Here is a 15,824-nt window from a genome sequence, read left to right as displayed (position 1 = left end):
ATGAAAACGCTAAATCTCAAAACAAAAAAGGCAACAACTCCAACAACTCATCTATTATATTGTATAGAATTAAATGTAAATGTGTATAATTAAATGAAAATCAAATTGAATCTCATAATGTCATAATTTATACCAAGACAAGGGTGTCACAGACCGGAAATTTGAATGCTAAAAAATCAAATTTGAAGCCATGAAAAACTCTAAAAGAATCTCAAATATATTGAAATCATCTTACAGCAACAATGTATCGAAACTGAGTTCAAAGTACGACTCAGTCGACTTGAATAATATATCACTAATTTATATACACACGTATCAAAATAATTGGAAAATGTAATATTCACTCGATCTTCACCAAAAAAACGGAAGAGGGGAACCCTCAGTAATCCTCCGTGTAAGCTCTCCGAGCCTGCTAATCCCCACCTGTAAAACTATCTTCTACACCATCGACTTGGTGCATCGGGATTGCAAACACAAACCCGGTAAGTTTTTCAGCCCATATGAGTAAACCAACATTTAAACATACATCACATACAAAGGAAATGTAACAAATAACATTTTTAAAACATGTGTACTAATGAGACCCGGGCATCCCATCTGGTTACCCCTCATGCCGTACAACGGCAAACAAACTAGAGTTTTAACTGATCGTAACCAACACTCGCCCAAAGGCTTGATTCCCGATTTAAATGTCATCACCAAGTCTGAAGATCAGAAAACGTTTTAACAAGACTCAATGTTAAAACAACATATAATATAACAATCCACACATGTTCATGTACTAAAACCAAGCAACTCTTACACATCAACATATAACAAGTCACACCAATAATCTATTATACCGGAAGGTACATTTTCTTTCCTTCCGCCCCATCCGCCACAATAATCCTCCAATTTACCGGAAGGTACATTTTCTTCCCTTCTGGTCTCATCTGCCACATTTAATCGAACACGCATAATTTAAATAAAACCGTAACATATATAATATAGCAAACCATATATATGTATTGTATTTACCATTTTGTACACATACACAACTCAGTATATTATATCAACGTCACAATTCACTCATTTCATTAACTTAAATGCATCTTAACAAAAATGCAAGTCACCGCCAATGGTAGACTTATCATAGTGAGATTTACTCACCTTATATCCTATGTGCAACTTCTACAACACTAAGTGAGATTCTCTCACTCGTTTCGTCGGTCACCTAGTGACATAACACGTGCTTAAAAACTGTCACGCCCCCAAATCCGAGACCACTATTATATGGAAATATGGTTCCCGAATTAGAGGTGTGACCTTAAAAAACCAATAAAATTTCATCAATAAAACTGATAGAAATATGTTTGAATAACTTTTATTATGGAACAAAATCAGAGTTATTTTTCAATACAGCGGATTTAGAAATACTAAAATTTAGCGAAAATACATGAGTCTCGCATTTATTGTCTTGAAATAATAAGTGAAGAAAAACTATCATTTTATTTAGTAGATTCATCTCATTCCCCAAGCATCTACACATTACCTGAAAATAAGATTATGTAGCATCATGAGTAACACAGACCCAGTAAGTACATAATACATTTTTATAATAATTTGGCTAATGAAAAATTCAAATATGAGCAATCAAGTAAAATGTATCAAGAACCAAGTGTATTTGGTCACACGAATTCTTACTTATGTATATAGATATACATATCAGCATCAATATATTTAATCAATTGTGTGAATTTTCAAGAAAACTGGTAATTAATCACAATGTCACATGTTAGCTTAGGGTTCACGTTTACCCAAAACACAGATAAGTCTCAGCATATCGAGGCTAACACCAAAGTATGTATACTCAAGGTCAATTTTCCTATAAGTATAATAGTGCACTATCTGTAGGGACTAGGGCCCAAGGCTAACTCACAAAGCACAAAACAATTTTACCACCAATTCACTTAAGCACGCGGTAGTACTAATCACCCGGCTTCACACCTCCAACTCAATAACGTCAATAGAATATTACAAAGTTTAGTGATTAAGATAATATTTAAATACTAAAAAAATAATCTTACACCAAGATAAAAATACTTATCAATAACTCAATGTATGCATGAAATAAATAAGTTAATTACCTTGAAAGTAAATGTGCAAATAAAGTAAATGTACTTTAAATTAAAATTAATTAGATAATATTAGTTAGTAGTCAAAGGATTAGTAGTCATTTTTCTCATAATAAGGAAAATCTTTATCCAAAGTAGCAATTATCATTCAAATAATAGTGTCAAAGTCCGTCAACTTTCTGTATCGATAACTCAATCAATAAACGTCCAAATTAGACAAGTGAAGAGTCTAAATTCAAGAATTTTTAGTAAAGAATCCAATAGGATAAGTCATATAGACCAGTTCAAAGTAATTGAGTCCAAAAAGTTCAAACACAATAGCAGTGCAGAAACCGATCATCAAGTTATCATCTTAGTTGTCTACATATTCTACTTGTAACAAATTTTTTATTATTTCTTCTTAAACTTTCCAGATTAAAAGTAGAGGACTTATACTTTAATTTGATATAAAGTTTGTGGAAAATGGTTAAGAAATGAGTGAGATATGAGTTTTTAAAGTTGTGAATGCTACAACAGATTTTGAGTGAGTTTATTAACTCTAACTTTGATTAGTCATAACTTCTCAATTTCTAAACATTTTTGAGTGATTCAAAAGCCAAAATTAAAGCATTTTTTATGATTCATTTAATGCTATTGTTACCTTGGACAAACGCAGATGGTATAAAATACGAAAATATATCTCGTACCAAAACATGGTCTTTTCCATTTTATCCTTAGTTATGCACTTTGATAAATCTAAAGAGGCAAAAGATTATAAGAATGTAAGATGTACTTACCTTGAAGTTTCAGGGGTAAAATAAAAGGTTTTAATGTGGATCGAAAGTTAGATTACTTTAGTAAAGAATAAACTTATTTAAGAGAGAAAGAGTAAATGCTAGAATTTTAGCTTGAGAAACATTGGATGGTTGAGTTTTCTATCAACTAAGGGAACTCTAGACTTGCATAATTTCTGATTTTGAAGTGTGAAGAAAACTTGAGGCAGCTCACAACTATAAATAGGCCAAGAAGGAACACAAACGTTCAATTCTCACATACCATTCTCAATAATTAATATTGAGTGATAGTCTAGCTAGTTAGTGTGGTTGTTGGCAAAGAAAAAAAATAGTGTGATGTGGTAAAACATAAAAATAAATCAGCTAGGTTCAAAATATATTAGCATAAGGATTATATATATATATATATATAGATATAACAAACACATTTATATGTGTTATTCTAAAAAGTAAAGGAATTTAGTATATTCCTTTCATAAGGTTTTCAATATATTTGCACTGTCTAATACTAATATAATGCATAAAAGATAATACTATTAATATTAGTCTTAAACTCGATTACAAAGTATCGAGTATACGCAAGAATATGAGCTAATGTACTCAAATTGTGGTCGAATACTTACAAAAAAGATATTTTCTATCTTTGAAAGTATGACCTTAGCATCATTGGTTTCTAAAGAGAAATATTAGAAGAAAAATTGAATTAATTCTGAGTTAATATAACCTTAGAGTATTAAATAGTAAATACTAAATTTCAGAATATTACAGAAACGACCTGCATAAAATACAGGAGGATATTAATTACAGTTAAAACATTGTTCACTAAACACTGTTCATGCGCCGTCCTAGATGGCCGCATGTGATGCTCACGCGCCGCCCAAGGCAGCCACACGTGACCTCACTTGCAGCCATTAAAACCATCTAATTTTCTACCTACAACACACCTAGGGCCTAATACTCAGTTACTTACTCTCTGCCGCCCCACTTCCTCCCACACGCACCACAATCTCTTCTACCCAAAACTTCCAACATCAAAAATATATATCACAAGGAGTAGTACATGCTCATACCTGCGTCAAGACCCAGATTGTCGGGAAGTGGTCGGAATGTCGCTGAAAAGTTCTGGCAGATCCAAGCGTCATCTCCGTCAATTAAACCTTCGATTTGAGTTCTAAATCAGTGATAAACAAACCGGAAGGTCGAAATCAAGAGACTTTAAACTTAGAACTCATCGACGACGGAGATGGCGACGACAACGAAACTTGCTGAAATCACTGCGGCGGATCGGTGTCCATGTGCGCTGCGGTTCTAATGACACCGGTCGATACGGCCTGGCCATGCTGTTCTAATGACATTGGCGGTGTCGAACACGGCGGCCGGAGGAAGGAGATTGCAAGAGGAGAAAAATCGGAGCTGAGATGGGGTTGTGCGAAGTCACACGGCTTTGTTTCTAATTTTCTGAATTTTGATTTTTGGTTTTCAAAAATGTCATTTTATACCCTTTCAAAAATGGAAACTAAACTTCTGTTACTAATAACTTTTACATACGACATTCGATTAAGGCATACCGCGTGTCTATGACTCGTATTGACGAGCTCTACGACTTTTGTGAATATAAGTTTTCAGAGAGAAGCGATGGATTAAAAGTCAACTCTTGAGCCACTGGAAACATAACGTTTTTCAACATTTAATTCCCGAAATCACTTTCAATTCGTAAAGATATCAACGAGAAGGTGTAGAATGTGAATTTACTCGAATTACCAAGCATAATAATTTACAATAAATTAAAAGAAATTAAACTCGAAAATTCGGGTTATTTCAAAGGGAATAAATGATAAATCATTCCTTTCTTTTTTGGTTATTTTTTAGGATAAAAATTGAATTTGTTTTAGTAAGAAATAAAGTTTAGAGATTGTTTTGAAAATTCTACGAATCTAGAGATTTTATTTCTGTCTTCCCACTTTTTATATTATAGAGAACGGTTTAGATGAGCTATTGAAGATAAAAATTTATGTTTTTCCTCTATGATATAGATTATTTGAATTTTAGAGGAGCTGTTAGAAATGTTCTAACGAAACATAAAGTTATTGGAGGCTTGTTCTTACAAGCCTGTCATCAATGATTCTCCAAGTCATAGAAACTATATATACTCGTTGTTGTCTTTCTCAATCCAGAGCTCACTACTCGATCTCAATCATCACGTACTAGGGGGATGGACTCCATTAGTGCTCTGACTACTCTCAAATAGTTCGTTCAGTCTCGTTTTAGTAATTCAGATCAAAGTCCTTAGTGACATAAATATATTTAGAGATAGCATAGAGATAATAGGCTTTCAAAGAAAGGGATTTACATATATACAAACTAAAACACCTTGGAAATTGTCTAAGATATATAGTGGTTATTTGGGTGCTAAGCATAGTGAATTTCCTATGGAAATTAAAATGCAAGCTTTGGAACGATGGAGAACTGCAAAGATCCGACTACATATCAGCGTTTAGTTCGTCGATTAATACACACACCTAACAATCGCCATACATGATATTACATACTTCGTAGTTTGTTCTTAGCCGGCTACTTGGCTTATGCATAACCATGTCAACCTCGCATGGCATCCTCTTCGAGTTGCTCATTATTTAAACTATTCTCATAATGTAATGTTCAAAGCTTTTTTCTGACTCTGATTGGGCGGATTATGATTTTTGTTACTTGGCTTATGCATAACCAAGGTTCTAAAAAATGCTAGGCGTTAATCGGGCGGACAGCTAAAAACCAGCGCCCAGATGATTAATCGGGGATTAATCGGCCCAAAATTGAGGACACTCTATGTGTCTAATTTTGTGGAGGACACATAGGGGTGTAAATGAGCCGAGTTGAGCCGAATACTAGGTTGTTCATGTTTGGCTCATTTTCATTCGATCAAGCTCGAGCCGGGTCAAAATTTGATTTTTGTGTTTCATGTTCAAGCTCAGCTCGGCTTGAAAAAGCTCGAACTGAGCTCGGGCCGGCTCATTTTATTAAATGAGATCAAACTTGAATCGAGTTGGTTTAATTCATACGAAAATAAAATTTTAAAATTTAGAAATTAAAAAGAAAATTCAAAATCTAATGTCATTGCATCACACAAAATCCATTTTATTTGTAATAAACTAAAAATAACAAATCAAACTCGTTATAGAACTTAAAGTTTTAACTAATTATTCTAGAAATAAACATTTCAGCTATTTCGAACTAATATTATATTTTTAATATTATTTTTCATGTAAAATTTTTACTTTATATATACTATAAAAGTCAATAAGTCAATCTTAATTAATAAACGAGTCTAACTTTTAACAAGTCCGAACTAGCTCGCGAGCTTAACGAGTCGAACGAGCCGAATATTTGTTGTTCAAGCTCGGCTTATTTTCAAGGTCGGGCTAAATATTGAGTTTAAACTCGGCTCATTTAATTTTATGAGTTCGAGCCGAATGAGCTAAAAACGAGTCAAACACGAGTCAAACACGAGCGGCTCGAGCCTATTTATAGCCCTAAGGACACAGAGCCAAAAGACATTTCACGACTTATTTGGTAACGACAAGAAGTCAATAACACATGCATTTGAACTTATTTGCTTACGACATCGATCTATTTGCAGATCTACATATTTTATATGGTGAACGACAATCAAGCAATCTGCTTGCATATTGTGGCAGATCCTTTCATGAAATACAAGAGTGATTGAAATTATGGACACGACATGTCATTATTTCACTAAAATAGTAGATGCATGTGTACGTTCACAGAAGCGGGTTCATCTGCTGTACAATTGTTGTATGCCATATAGCAGGATCTGAAAGTGGATAGAGGGGGAAGATGTTTATGCACGTGGGGTGGTAGTGTGAATATGTGGTGGATGCAGTTGTTGTATAGCATATAGCAGCGCACTCTAGAATTTTCCCGCAAAAACTAACCTTGGGAAAAAAATACATTTCACTGCTGTGCAAGTTGCGAGTTCCTGACATTCACTCAAGCTGGATATTCAACTAGGATATTCAACTTGGATATTGGTATGAATAAATTATTTCTTTTAACGAAAAACTAGTAGATCAATATGATGAATGGTATTTCAATAGATTGATAGAGAAGACAAGAGTAAGAAGCAATAGCATCTGTTGGGCATGCACTCAAACTACAATTCAACAAAATTAAGCAATCAAGTGATGACCAACTAGTTGATTAAACATATATAGTGGTACGGTAAAAATCAATCAATAACAATATATAGAAGGTTCGTAATTGTTGATTGAGAAGACGAACTCATGACAACAAGCAGCATTTAGCAGGAGGACATCGATGATTACGTGCAACCATGCTCGTAGTGATCGATGCAATCTCCATGCTTGATAATAGAATGATCAGGGCATCCGAGTAACAACAAGTTCGATTGCAAACTCCTTCCACAATATAGCGCACACGGGCATTTGTTCAATCATGCCAGCATCTTCATATCATTGGCAGATTGAGTTGTAGGAGACGACGGGGGGTTGGAGGTGGGTGGATCTCATCATCACTAGCTCTCTCTGGCCGATAAGCCGATAAGCTTTAGTCACCTCATAGGTGCTGAAAGAGAAATTTTGATCATCCCCTAAGAGTATGACTCGCGAGGCCATTTTCTACTAGTTCAAATCATTATAGACTGTATATGAGATCGAACGTTGCGCATGCAGATCTGTTTCTAACTCCGGACTCGCCGCGGGACGATAACACTAGGTTGCTTAGCTATACAACCAAGTCTCATCCACGGCTCGACCAGAGACATGCTTGATCTTAACCTAGAGTGATCGGAGGCGGCCTAATTATACAAGTTGAGCTAGCAACCCTAACCCTAACTGCTCGCGTAAATAGTATCATACTATCACGTTTCAATTACGTAATTACCTTCTTTGTCTCGTAATTTGTTGGACACTGTAGTTTGTACGATAAGTAAGCTCTCTATATATTTGCTACTTATCAATACGATCGATCGGCATCCTAAACCTAAATTAATCTCCTTCAATTGAGGAATCTCATCCAAACCGCATCAACCATCTAGTCGTCAATAATGGACCAAACCAATAACGAAGAGACCAAGGAGTCACCACCCGAGTCTGAGTCCAGCTGGGCCAAGTTGACCCACGATTGCCTCGCCAACATCATCCTCCGCCTCATCTTCGAGCACCGATGGCGTGCGATGCTCTTCTGCAAGCCATGACTGCTCGCCTGCAAAGACCCTCATCTCAACTCAGCCTTCGTCCTCGAGCTCAATTCCGTGGCCGAGTCGACTCGGTGGTGCACCCCCGAAGTCGGGAGAAAGATCGATTCCATTCTCCAATCGGTTGCCGAATGGAGCTAGGGGTCGCTGAGGGAGATCCGCACCAGCAACTGCTCCAATGCATCTCTCTCTTTCGTCGCTGATAGGTGCCCTAACCTTGAGGTTGTTTTGATCAAGAGCTCCCCAAATGTGATCGGTGCGTCCATGGCTGACATAGTATTCTGGTGCCCCATGATCAACGAACCTGACATCAGTTATTGCTGTGGAATATCTCATCAATCTCTTTTGTTGATTGGGAGGAGTTGCCCTAATCTAACGATTCTTAAACGGAACACGTCGGAATTTCATTATTTTTATTAAGAAGCTGGAGATGGGATTCCTTTTGGTTATCTACTAACATGCCCTCAAGAAGCTGATGCAATTGGGATATCCATGCCGAATCTGAAGCACCTTGAACTAAGGTTCTCCCGGGTGACAGCTAAAGGCCTTGGTTTGATATGTGCAAGGTGTCTGAAACTTGAGTACTTGGATGTGTATGGGTCTACATACTTGCCTAGTGATGATATCGACGAGGCAACATCTGGGCTGAAGAACTTGAAAGAGATTAAGAGGTCATATTTCCTATACAATGATGGAACTTACGTCCCTGGATATCATTCATCTTATTTAACGTTCTAATATGCTACATTGCTACCTATGCTTAGAACTAAAACATCTTAGGGGCTGCACCATGCATCTATCCGTATTGCCCTTCTTTTATTAAAATTTGCTTCATACCTGCATATATTTATATATGGTGTGCATCAATACTGGTGTACAAGCGCTGCACCATGCATCTATCCGTATTGCCCTTCTTTTATTAAAATTTGCTTCATACCTCATATATTTATATATGGTGTGCATCAATACTGGTGTACAAGCTAGCATCATGTTTCCAATATATACAAGCTTATAAGGTTAACAAATGTTAGACCATGAAAACAAAAAAGGAGATGAAACCACCAACAGCCAACAAGTCAGTTACTTGTGTTCATATGCTATGTAATATATGAATGAACTGATGGACTTCTAGGATTTATGTCACTTGTATAAAACATTTGAAGCAACAGTAATATATACACTGTAAAAGTTAGTTTCAGAAGCTTCTATACGACCCTACAGATTGAACTGTCGGTTCTATGCATGTTTTGACACACACAGGCACACGTACATTTCTTCCAAACCAAGTGATGGAGACAAAAATGGTAAAACGGTTCAAGTATTATTCTTGATCTTTCCCTGTTTTCTTCAACTTGAAAGTATCATTACAACAAATATTTGCTTTACCCGAGTGTCTTCAATCTACTGGTCACAAAAACGAGGCAGGAACTGGTGGTGGCACACGAAGAACTTGTTGCAACAACCGTGCCGCAAGTCGTTGTGTTATCCCACCAATAACTTGGCCCCCAAGGCTGCGCGCTTCAGGTTGTTGAAGGACCTGGTGATAAATGATACTTTACTTGTTAAGCGATTAAAACAGAAGTTGAGACTTTTTGCTAGTTGAACAACACAATCTGTTGTCCGAAGAATAAAAAAGACTGCAAAAGGATACCAGCTAAAAGCGAAGAATGACCTGGCGTGAAAAATGCCATGAAGAATTCTAACAATTCACAAGCACATAATGTGACCAATCATGTTGCTAAAAGTACAGAAAATATAAACACCAATAATTGTTTCCATTTGAAAGATACAATGAATTAAAATATTTGGGATTCATTCTAGCCCATCCAAATTTGTCAACAAAATTGAACAGCTGTGTAAACAGAAGGAAACGCTAGAAAGAAAAATTGAATAGTTGTTTGAAAAAAATCCGTAATTTAATAATTCAACCAATAATCCTTTAGGTTGAGCTAATAGTTCACTCAAAACAAGACAGCTTGGTCTCACGGAAATAGAAACACATTTGGAAAGGTAATGCAGAAATGTTCTAACATAGTGAAGGAAGGATGCCGAAAGCAAACAAGGTTCTTACTTGTACAATGGGCAGTAAAATGGCAGGATCAAAGCTTTCAGAGGTCCTTAAAAGTCCCCAAATCCTGATTACTTGATCTCGGAGTGCTATCATGCTTTCTTGTTCAGCAACACTCATTGCGAGAGGTCCGGTAACATTGCCATTAACAATCAAACCCTTCATAAAATCCGGCATTATACTGTATGTGTCAATAGCTGTGCCCCAAATAAAGGCTTCAGTTACACGCACAGCCTCCTTTACAACTAAAGTCCGCAGTTCTTCACCATCCGGACCCAATAATAACTTCAAAACAGGCTGTAAAGCATCGTTTGCAGAGAAATCGCTATCTTTGCTTCCTTGATCGAGCAAGTTTTCTAGTCGGTTCCACCTGCAATGAACCGCAAAAAAGGATTAACAGGTAGTTCTGTCATCGAGATCAACCAACAACATATAGAAGTAGAAAGAGAGACAGTGTCCATGCCTGAACTTCCCATCCTGGAAAAGCAACTCAATCAAAGCATCTCTGAGATATGGATTTGGATCTGTCAGAAGCCGTTTAGCAAAGTACGGGTATGAAGCAGCCAGCACCTTGAAATTAGGATCAGCATAAAGTGCTAGACCTTCTAGGACTGTGAGTGACCTTAATATCAATGCATAATAAGCAGGAACTGCAAGAGCAAAATGAAATGTCAAATCATTAGACTCTAATCACAGAATACTTTTATAAACCACATCAGTTTTACAGTTGTATGACAACAACATATATTAAGAAATTTCAGAAATCTAAAGGACTCAATTGTTTTTCTTCACCGTTAATAGTTCAATAGTACTTGTGCTTATCCAGAGGAAATGCCAAAAACCAAAAAATGAAGAAAAAACAAAGAATGCCGATGAAAACTATATAACTAAATCACTAACAAAACACAATCTAACACTTAAGATGGAACTACACAAGACAGGTAAGAATAACTAGTTGTACAGAGGTATTGCAGAACATAGAATTGGCCAAAGTTCACAACATAATTGTAGTACGACTCACCATTGAATGGATACTCATACAACACAGCACCTAGACCATCCACCAGTGTTTTAAAATTAAGTTCACTAACAGTGGAATTCAGTGCATCATCAAAGAAGTTCCGGAGTGCTGGTACAATTGGAGAAACATCTACATCAGGCGATAAGAAATCTAAAGCATAGTAGTCATTAGCCATAGCTTCATAATCCCGATTAACCATGTGAACAACATGACCAATAATAGCAAATCTAGCTTCTTCAGGTGTTTCACTCATCATTCCAAAATCAAGAAAGGCAAGCTTTCCTTCAGGTGTTGCCAACAGATTCCCAGGATGAGGATCTGCATGAAAATATCCATACTCAAGTAGCTGTCTGAGGCTGCACTGTATGCCAGTGTTCACTAGATCTAATACTTTCAATCCTTGACTCTCAATGGCTGCTTGCTCATTCAATTTGACTCCTTCTACCCACTCCATTGTCAACACTTTCGTGCTGGTATAATCCCAGAAAATGTCGGGGACGAAAACATCTTTCTTGTCAGCATACAATTTCTTAAATCTCCTTGCATTTTGTCCCTCCTGCAGGCACCTGTAAAAATTAACATTCAAACCCAAAAGACTCTTATACAAATTATGTAACAACTTCTATATTTGGCACAGGTCTTCCTTTTTTAGTAGCACAGTGGATAGTTAATTAGTTATACACCTTATAATAGCAGCATGTTTTTTAAAATGACTAGTGATTATCAAGCATGCCTGACATTTGTCATTTGTATACAAATATGTGGGTAAGAACACTAACGTACCTGCACATAGTTGAGCTCCTGATAAACTCTGCGTGCAAATTCGTCAATAAGGGCCACAACATCCGTGGTCACGATGTCAACATATTTGTTAATGAAAAATCCAAGATTCCTTATGAGAAAGAAGTCTAGTCCTATAGCCTCCTCAATACCAGGGCGCTGGACCTTAACAGCAACAACCTGCCCAGTGGACTTCAGTCGAGCTTTGTAGACTTGACCTAAACTAGCTGCTGCAATTGGAGATGGAGATATGGACGAGTAAATAGAGTCAAGCGGTACTCCCAACTCCCTCTCAATGCACGCAAATGCTTCTGCATCGGGAAATGTCGGCAAAGAATCCTGTCCAGATATGAAGCATGTAAAATTTGGATCAATATCATACCGATACATAATATCATAGAAAACGAGCCAATTTTTTGTCTATCGTTTTCAATTGTCAATTGTCAGCGAGCATGAAAAAAATCAGAATGTACCTGAAGCTCAGAGAGCTCCTCCAGATACTCCGACGGACAGACGTCAGGCCTTGTCGACAAGCCCTGGCCTAATTTGACAAAGGTAGGTCCCAAACGAGTGAAGATTTGCCGGAGCTCCACAGCTCGCCGTCTTTTGTTCTGATCAAGCACGCCTTTCTGTTGATCAATAAACAAATTCAATCCAAACGAACCTAACGCTGTCAAAATCTTCAGAGTCCTCCGAACCACCTACATACAAATTCAGCCATAAAATCTCAAAACTACGCAAATCTTGAATCTTCAGAACTAATCACGACACAAAGCCAAGCAAGTCGAGAATGAAACAAATGGAGGTTACCTTGACCGGCTTGGACCCGTACTTGTCGACCAGAAGCTGCGGGCTGTAAACGGAGGCGTTCGCCGCACGTGCGAAGGCCCTCGCCTCCGCCTGAATATCCTCCGCACGGTCTACGGCGTTGCCGGCTCGATAGATCTGCACCTTCACCGACCTATCACCTCCGTCGCCACCGTCTCTAACTGTTATAGCCGCAGGTCTCGCCTCCACTAGAGCCGCCCTCGCCGGCCTCACCCTCACTCCGACGCCGCTCTTTCTCTTATTCGGCCTCGGCAAATTCGTCGCCGGAGTCCACCCGCGCGGCCGGGAAAGCGTTAAAGGCTGGAGAACGGCGGCGGCGACGCCTCCCATGGCTAGGTAGCGAGCTCTGTTTGCTCTGCAATTGTGCCTACTGCTGTGTGGTGCCTACCCTCCTCGTTTCTTGGTCTGAAATTAGCAGTAGAAATTTGTCAGGAAGAGTCAAACTGGAAAGCTTTGAAAAGAATGGGGGAATGTGATTGGGTGGGTGTATATATGTGACGTGTCGGGTCGGGTTTTGAATTAGGCGGGTAAAAATTTGTCTGGTCGTGGCCGTGGAGTCGTGGCGTGTTACTCAACTGGTGTATAGACTTGGGTGGGTTGAGGAATCCACCACACAAATGGGTGAGGGTTTCAATCAAGTCTTTGTACGAACTCGAGTACTATATGGATAGAATTTTGGGGTTGTCGAGTTTTATTTTTCCAGTGCTTGGTGTGATATGGAACTAGGAAAAAGGCTAATGCCAAACAAAACGAACCAAATAATGAAAAATAGAAACATATAAAAGACGATAGGAAAACAATGCGGAAATGGTGATCGGGTCAGCTTTACTCATCTATCACTTGGATGTGTCCTCCTAAGGAATGGAGGAGAGAATCCAGACATGCACCTATAGTATGTAAGATTGTAAGTCATGTGTTGTTAATCACGTACGTGTGCTGATAATTTTTCAACTCTAATATTGTTCGTTAACGAGTTAGTGAGGCTGCGCTTTGCTGCTGCTTTGTACTCAAACTAAAAGTTTGAAGCAAAAATTTGATGAGTGAATAGTACTAATTATTGAACACAAAGCTAATAGTTGGCAGGCTGCTACATAATTAAGCACTGAGATTAAAACGTCAGATAAGAAACCCTGTTTTGATGGTATATTAAAAGTGGTATTACATTTCTTAACAGTAGCAGCATATATTGTTTTCCAATTCATTCAATAATAGCAGAATATTTGAAGCATTTTTAACTGATCGCTTTAATGTAAAGTTGAATGGTCTCAAAAATGAATTAAGATTTTTATTACAACCACACTCAGAATGAATATTTCACCATAAGCACTTAGAAAAGCTAAATCATTTTTCCAAAAGATTCGATCTAACATCAAGGAAGAAAAGACAATTCCAACTAATTATATGAGATCCAAACTCAATCTATGACCCCAAATAGACACGAAATAGGTGATAAAAAATTAGACATGAAATAACTAATTGTAAATGGCTGTGTTCTAACACCAAATCAAAAGGTGATAGATTGAAGGAGTGCTTAGGTTCATTCTTCTTCACTTTTCACTTATCTACCTCTTATTTCTTATCCACTTTGTTCTTTTTCACTCCTTAATACATACATCTGGGAAGATTGGTGAATTATGATCTGTGCAAGAGCAAATTTCCCAATTTATGAATTATCAATCTACTATCTTCAACCAAGAAATAAACAAACAAAATAATTTTCTCTTTCATATCACAAAACAAATATAAACATAAAAATATTGCTTGTAGAAAGATTGCTCCAGAACAAAACCAAGGTTGTCATAAATTGATTGGTAAATAGAGAACATATGTTCCACAACTAAAAAATTCAAAATTGCAAGAATGTCTTTGAGAATATACCTGCAATAGTTGCTTGTTAGCATCCTCCTTTTTTCAGGGGAGTTCCTTTCATGCATGTATCAACTTTCTCCTCATTGTTCCTTGCTTACTTCTTCTTTAGAAGCACTCTCATGCCATTCCTTATGAAACAAAAGCCTTGGTTGTGGCATGATTCCTCAACCTATGTTACATTATTGTTATTGAACTCTCAACACACAAAACGACATTTATTCAAACTACATAAAGTCAAACTTAATGATTTAGAATTTGATAGTCCTAAACTACCAGATGACCAAACCAAATTTCTTATCATACTGTTTTGATGTAAGCATAACACTTTTGAACATTCCAGAGAGAAGACCAAAGAAAATACATGGTTATTTCTTATCTTTCCTTAAACCTGAGAGGGATGCTTGAAAAAGATTGATCGTGGTAAATATAAAATGATTTACATTCAGAGAAAGACAAACATAATACATATGCACTTATGGAATAATTTCAAGTTCCAAATTGTTGTCTTTTTTTTAAGGATTAAACTACCATGTTCTGCATAGAGTACGGAGTGAGAAGTTGTGCGGCCTAGTAATTGAAATAAGTAACAAAATCTGACAACATAAGCCTTGTTTTTGAGAAAAAAAAAACCCAAAGCCCAAAAATTGAGCCCCCAACCTGGCCCATCCCAGCATTGTAGTAATTTTCAGCTATTGTTGCTAATCTGACCTGCATATAATATATAGTAAATTTTGCCATTCGGTCTTATTTAGGTTTTAACAACGATACACACAATCAGTAAGGAACACAGGTGGAGGCCCAAATACCCAGCCCGTACAAGTAGCCGCACTGTTGAAAATGCTACTCTCTATGAACAGTAAATATTGTTCATCACGGAAGTATTGTAGCTACTGTTGCTAAACTGACTCACCTATAATATATAGTAAATGCAGCTATTGTTGCCGATGCCCAAATACGCCCGTACTATAGCCGCACTGTTGAAAATGCTGCTCTATATGAACAACAAATATTGTTCACCGTGGGTACTGTTGCTAAACTAACTCACTTATAATAATAGTAAATGTCTATGTAGCTAGGTGTTGTGGATGAATGGACGCCCATTTTGTGGTCTTGTTCTTACCATATCTATTGTTGTTGTTCT

At 37.2% G+C, this 15,824-nt stretch overlaps 1 protein-coding gene and 1 pseudogene across 1 annotated transcript; one reads left to right on the top strand and one right to left on the bottom strand.

Annotated features, from left to right (window-relative positions):
- Nucleotides 1–7,967: 7,967 nt before the first annotated feature.
- Nucleotides 7,968–8,855, top strand: LOC126795619 (F-box protein SKIP1-like; annotated as a pseudogene).
- A 316-nt stretch (nucleotides 8,856–9,171) lies between these two features.
- On the bottom strand, nucleotides 9,172–13,282 carry LOC126796303 (protein ACTIVITY OF BC1 COMPLEX KINASE 3, chloroplastic). The gene is made up of 7 exons (XM_050523097.1): nucleotides 12,797–13,282; nucleotides 12,460–12,687; nucleotides 11,990–12,325; nucleotides 11,207–11,762; nucleotides 10,649–10,835; nucleotides 10,189–10,555; nucleotides 9,172–9,654 (listed from the first exon to the last, which is right to left on the bottom strand). Exons 1-7 carry the CDS (start codon nucleotides 13,142–13,144, stop codon nucleotides 9,526–9,528), a joined length of 2,151 nt encoding a protein of 716 aa, XP_050379054.1. The 5' UTR covers nucleotides 13,145–13,282; the 3' UTR covers nucleotides 9,172–9,525.
- Nucleotides 13,283–15,824: the final 2,542 nt, after the last annotated feature.

This window comes from Argentina anserina, chromosome 5 (genome assembly GCF_933775445.1).
Source record: "Argentina anserina chromosome 5, drPotAnse1.1, whole genome shotgun sequence".
Classification (NCBI taxonomy): Eukaryota; Viridiplantae; Streptophyta; class Magnoliopsida; order Rosales; family Rosaceae; genus Argentina; species Argentina anserina.
Note: the sequence above shows the minus strand (reverse complement) of the source record. Positions and strands in the feature narration are given on the sequence as shown.

What these genes read in the sequence shown, in the direction of transcription:
- LOC126796303 (XM_050523097.1), bottom strand. Translation starts at nt 13,144, where the DNA reads ATGGGAGGCGTCGCCGCCGCCGTTCTCCAGCCTTTAACGCTTTCCCGG. An exon ending in AGGAGCTCTCTGAGCTTCAG is followed by an intron (nt 12,326 to 12,459) that starts GTACATTCTGAT and finishes ATATCTGGACAG; the next exon opens with GATTCTTTGCCGACATTTCC. An exon ending in GTATGAGTATCCATTCAATG is followed by an intron (nt 10,836 to 11,206) that starts GTGAGTCGTACT and finishes TTGCTCTTGCAG; the next exon opens with TTCCTGCTTATTATGCATTG.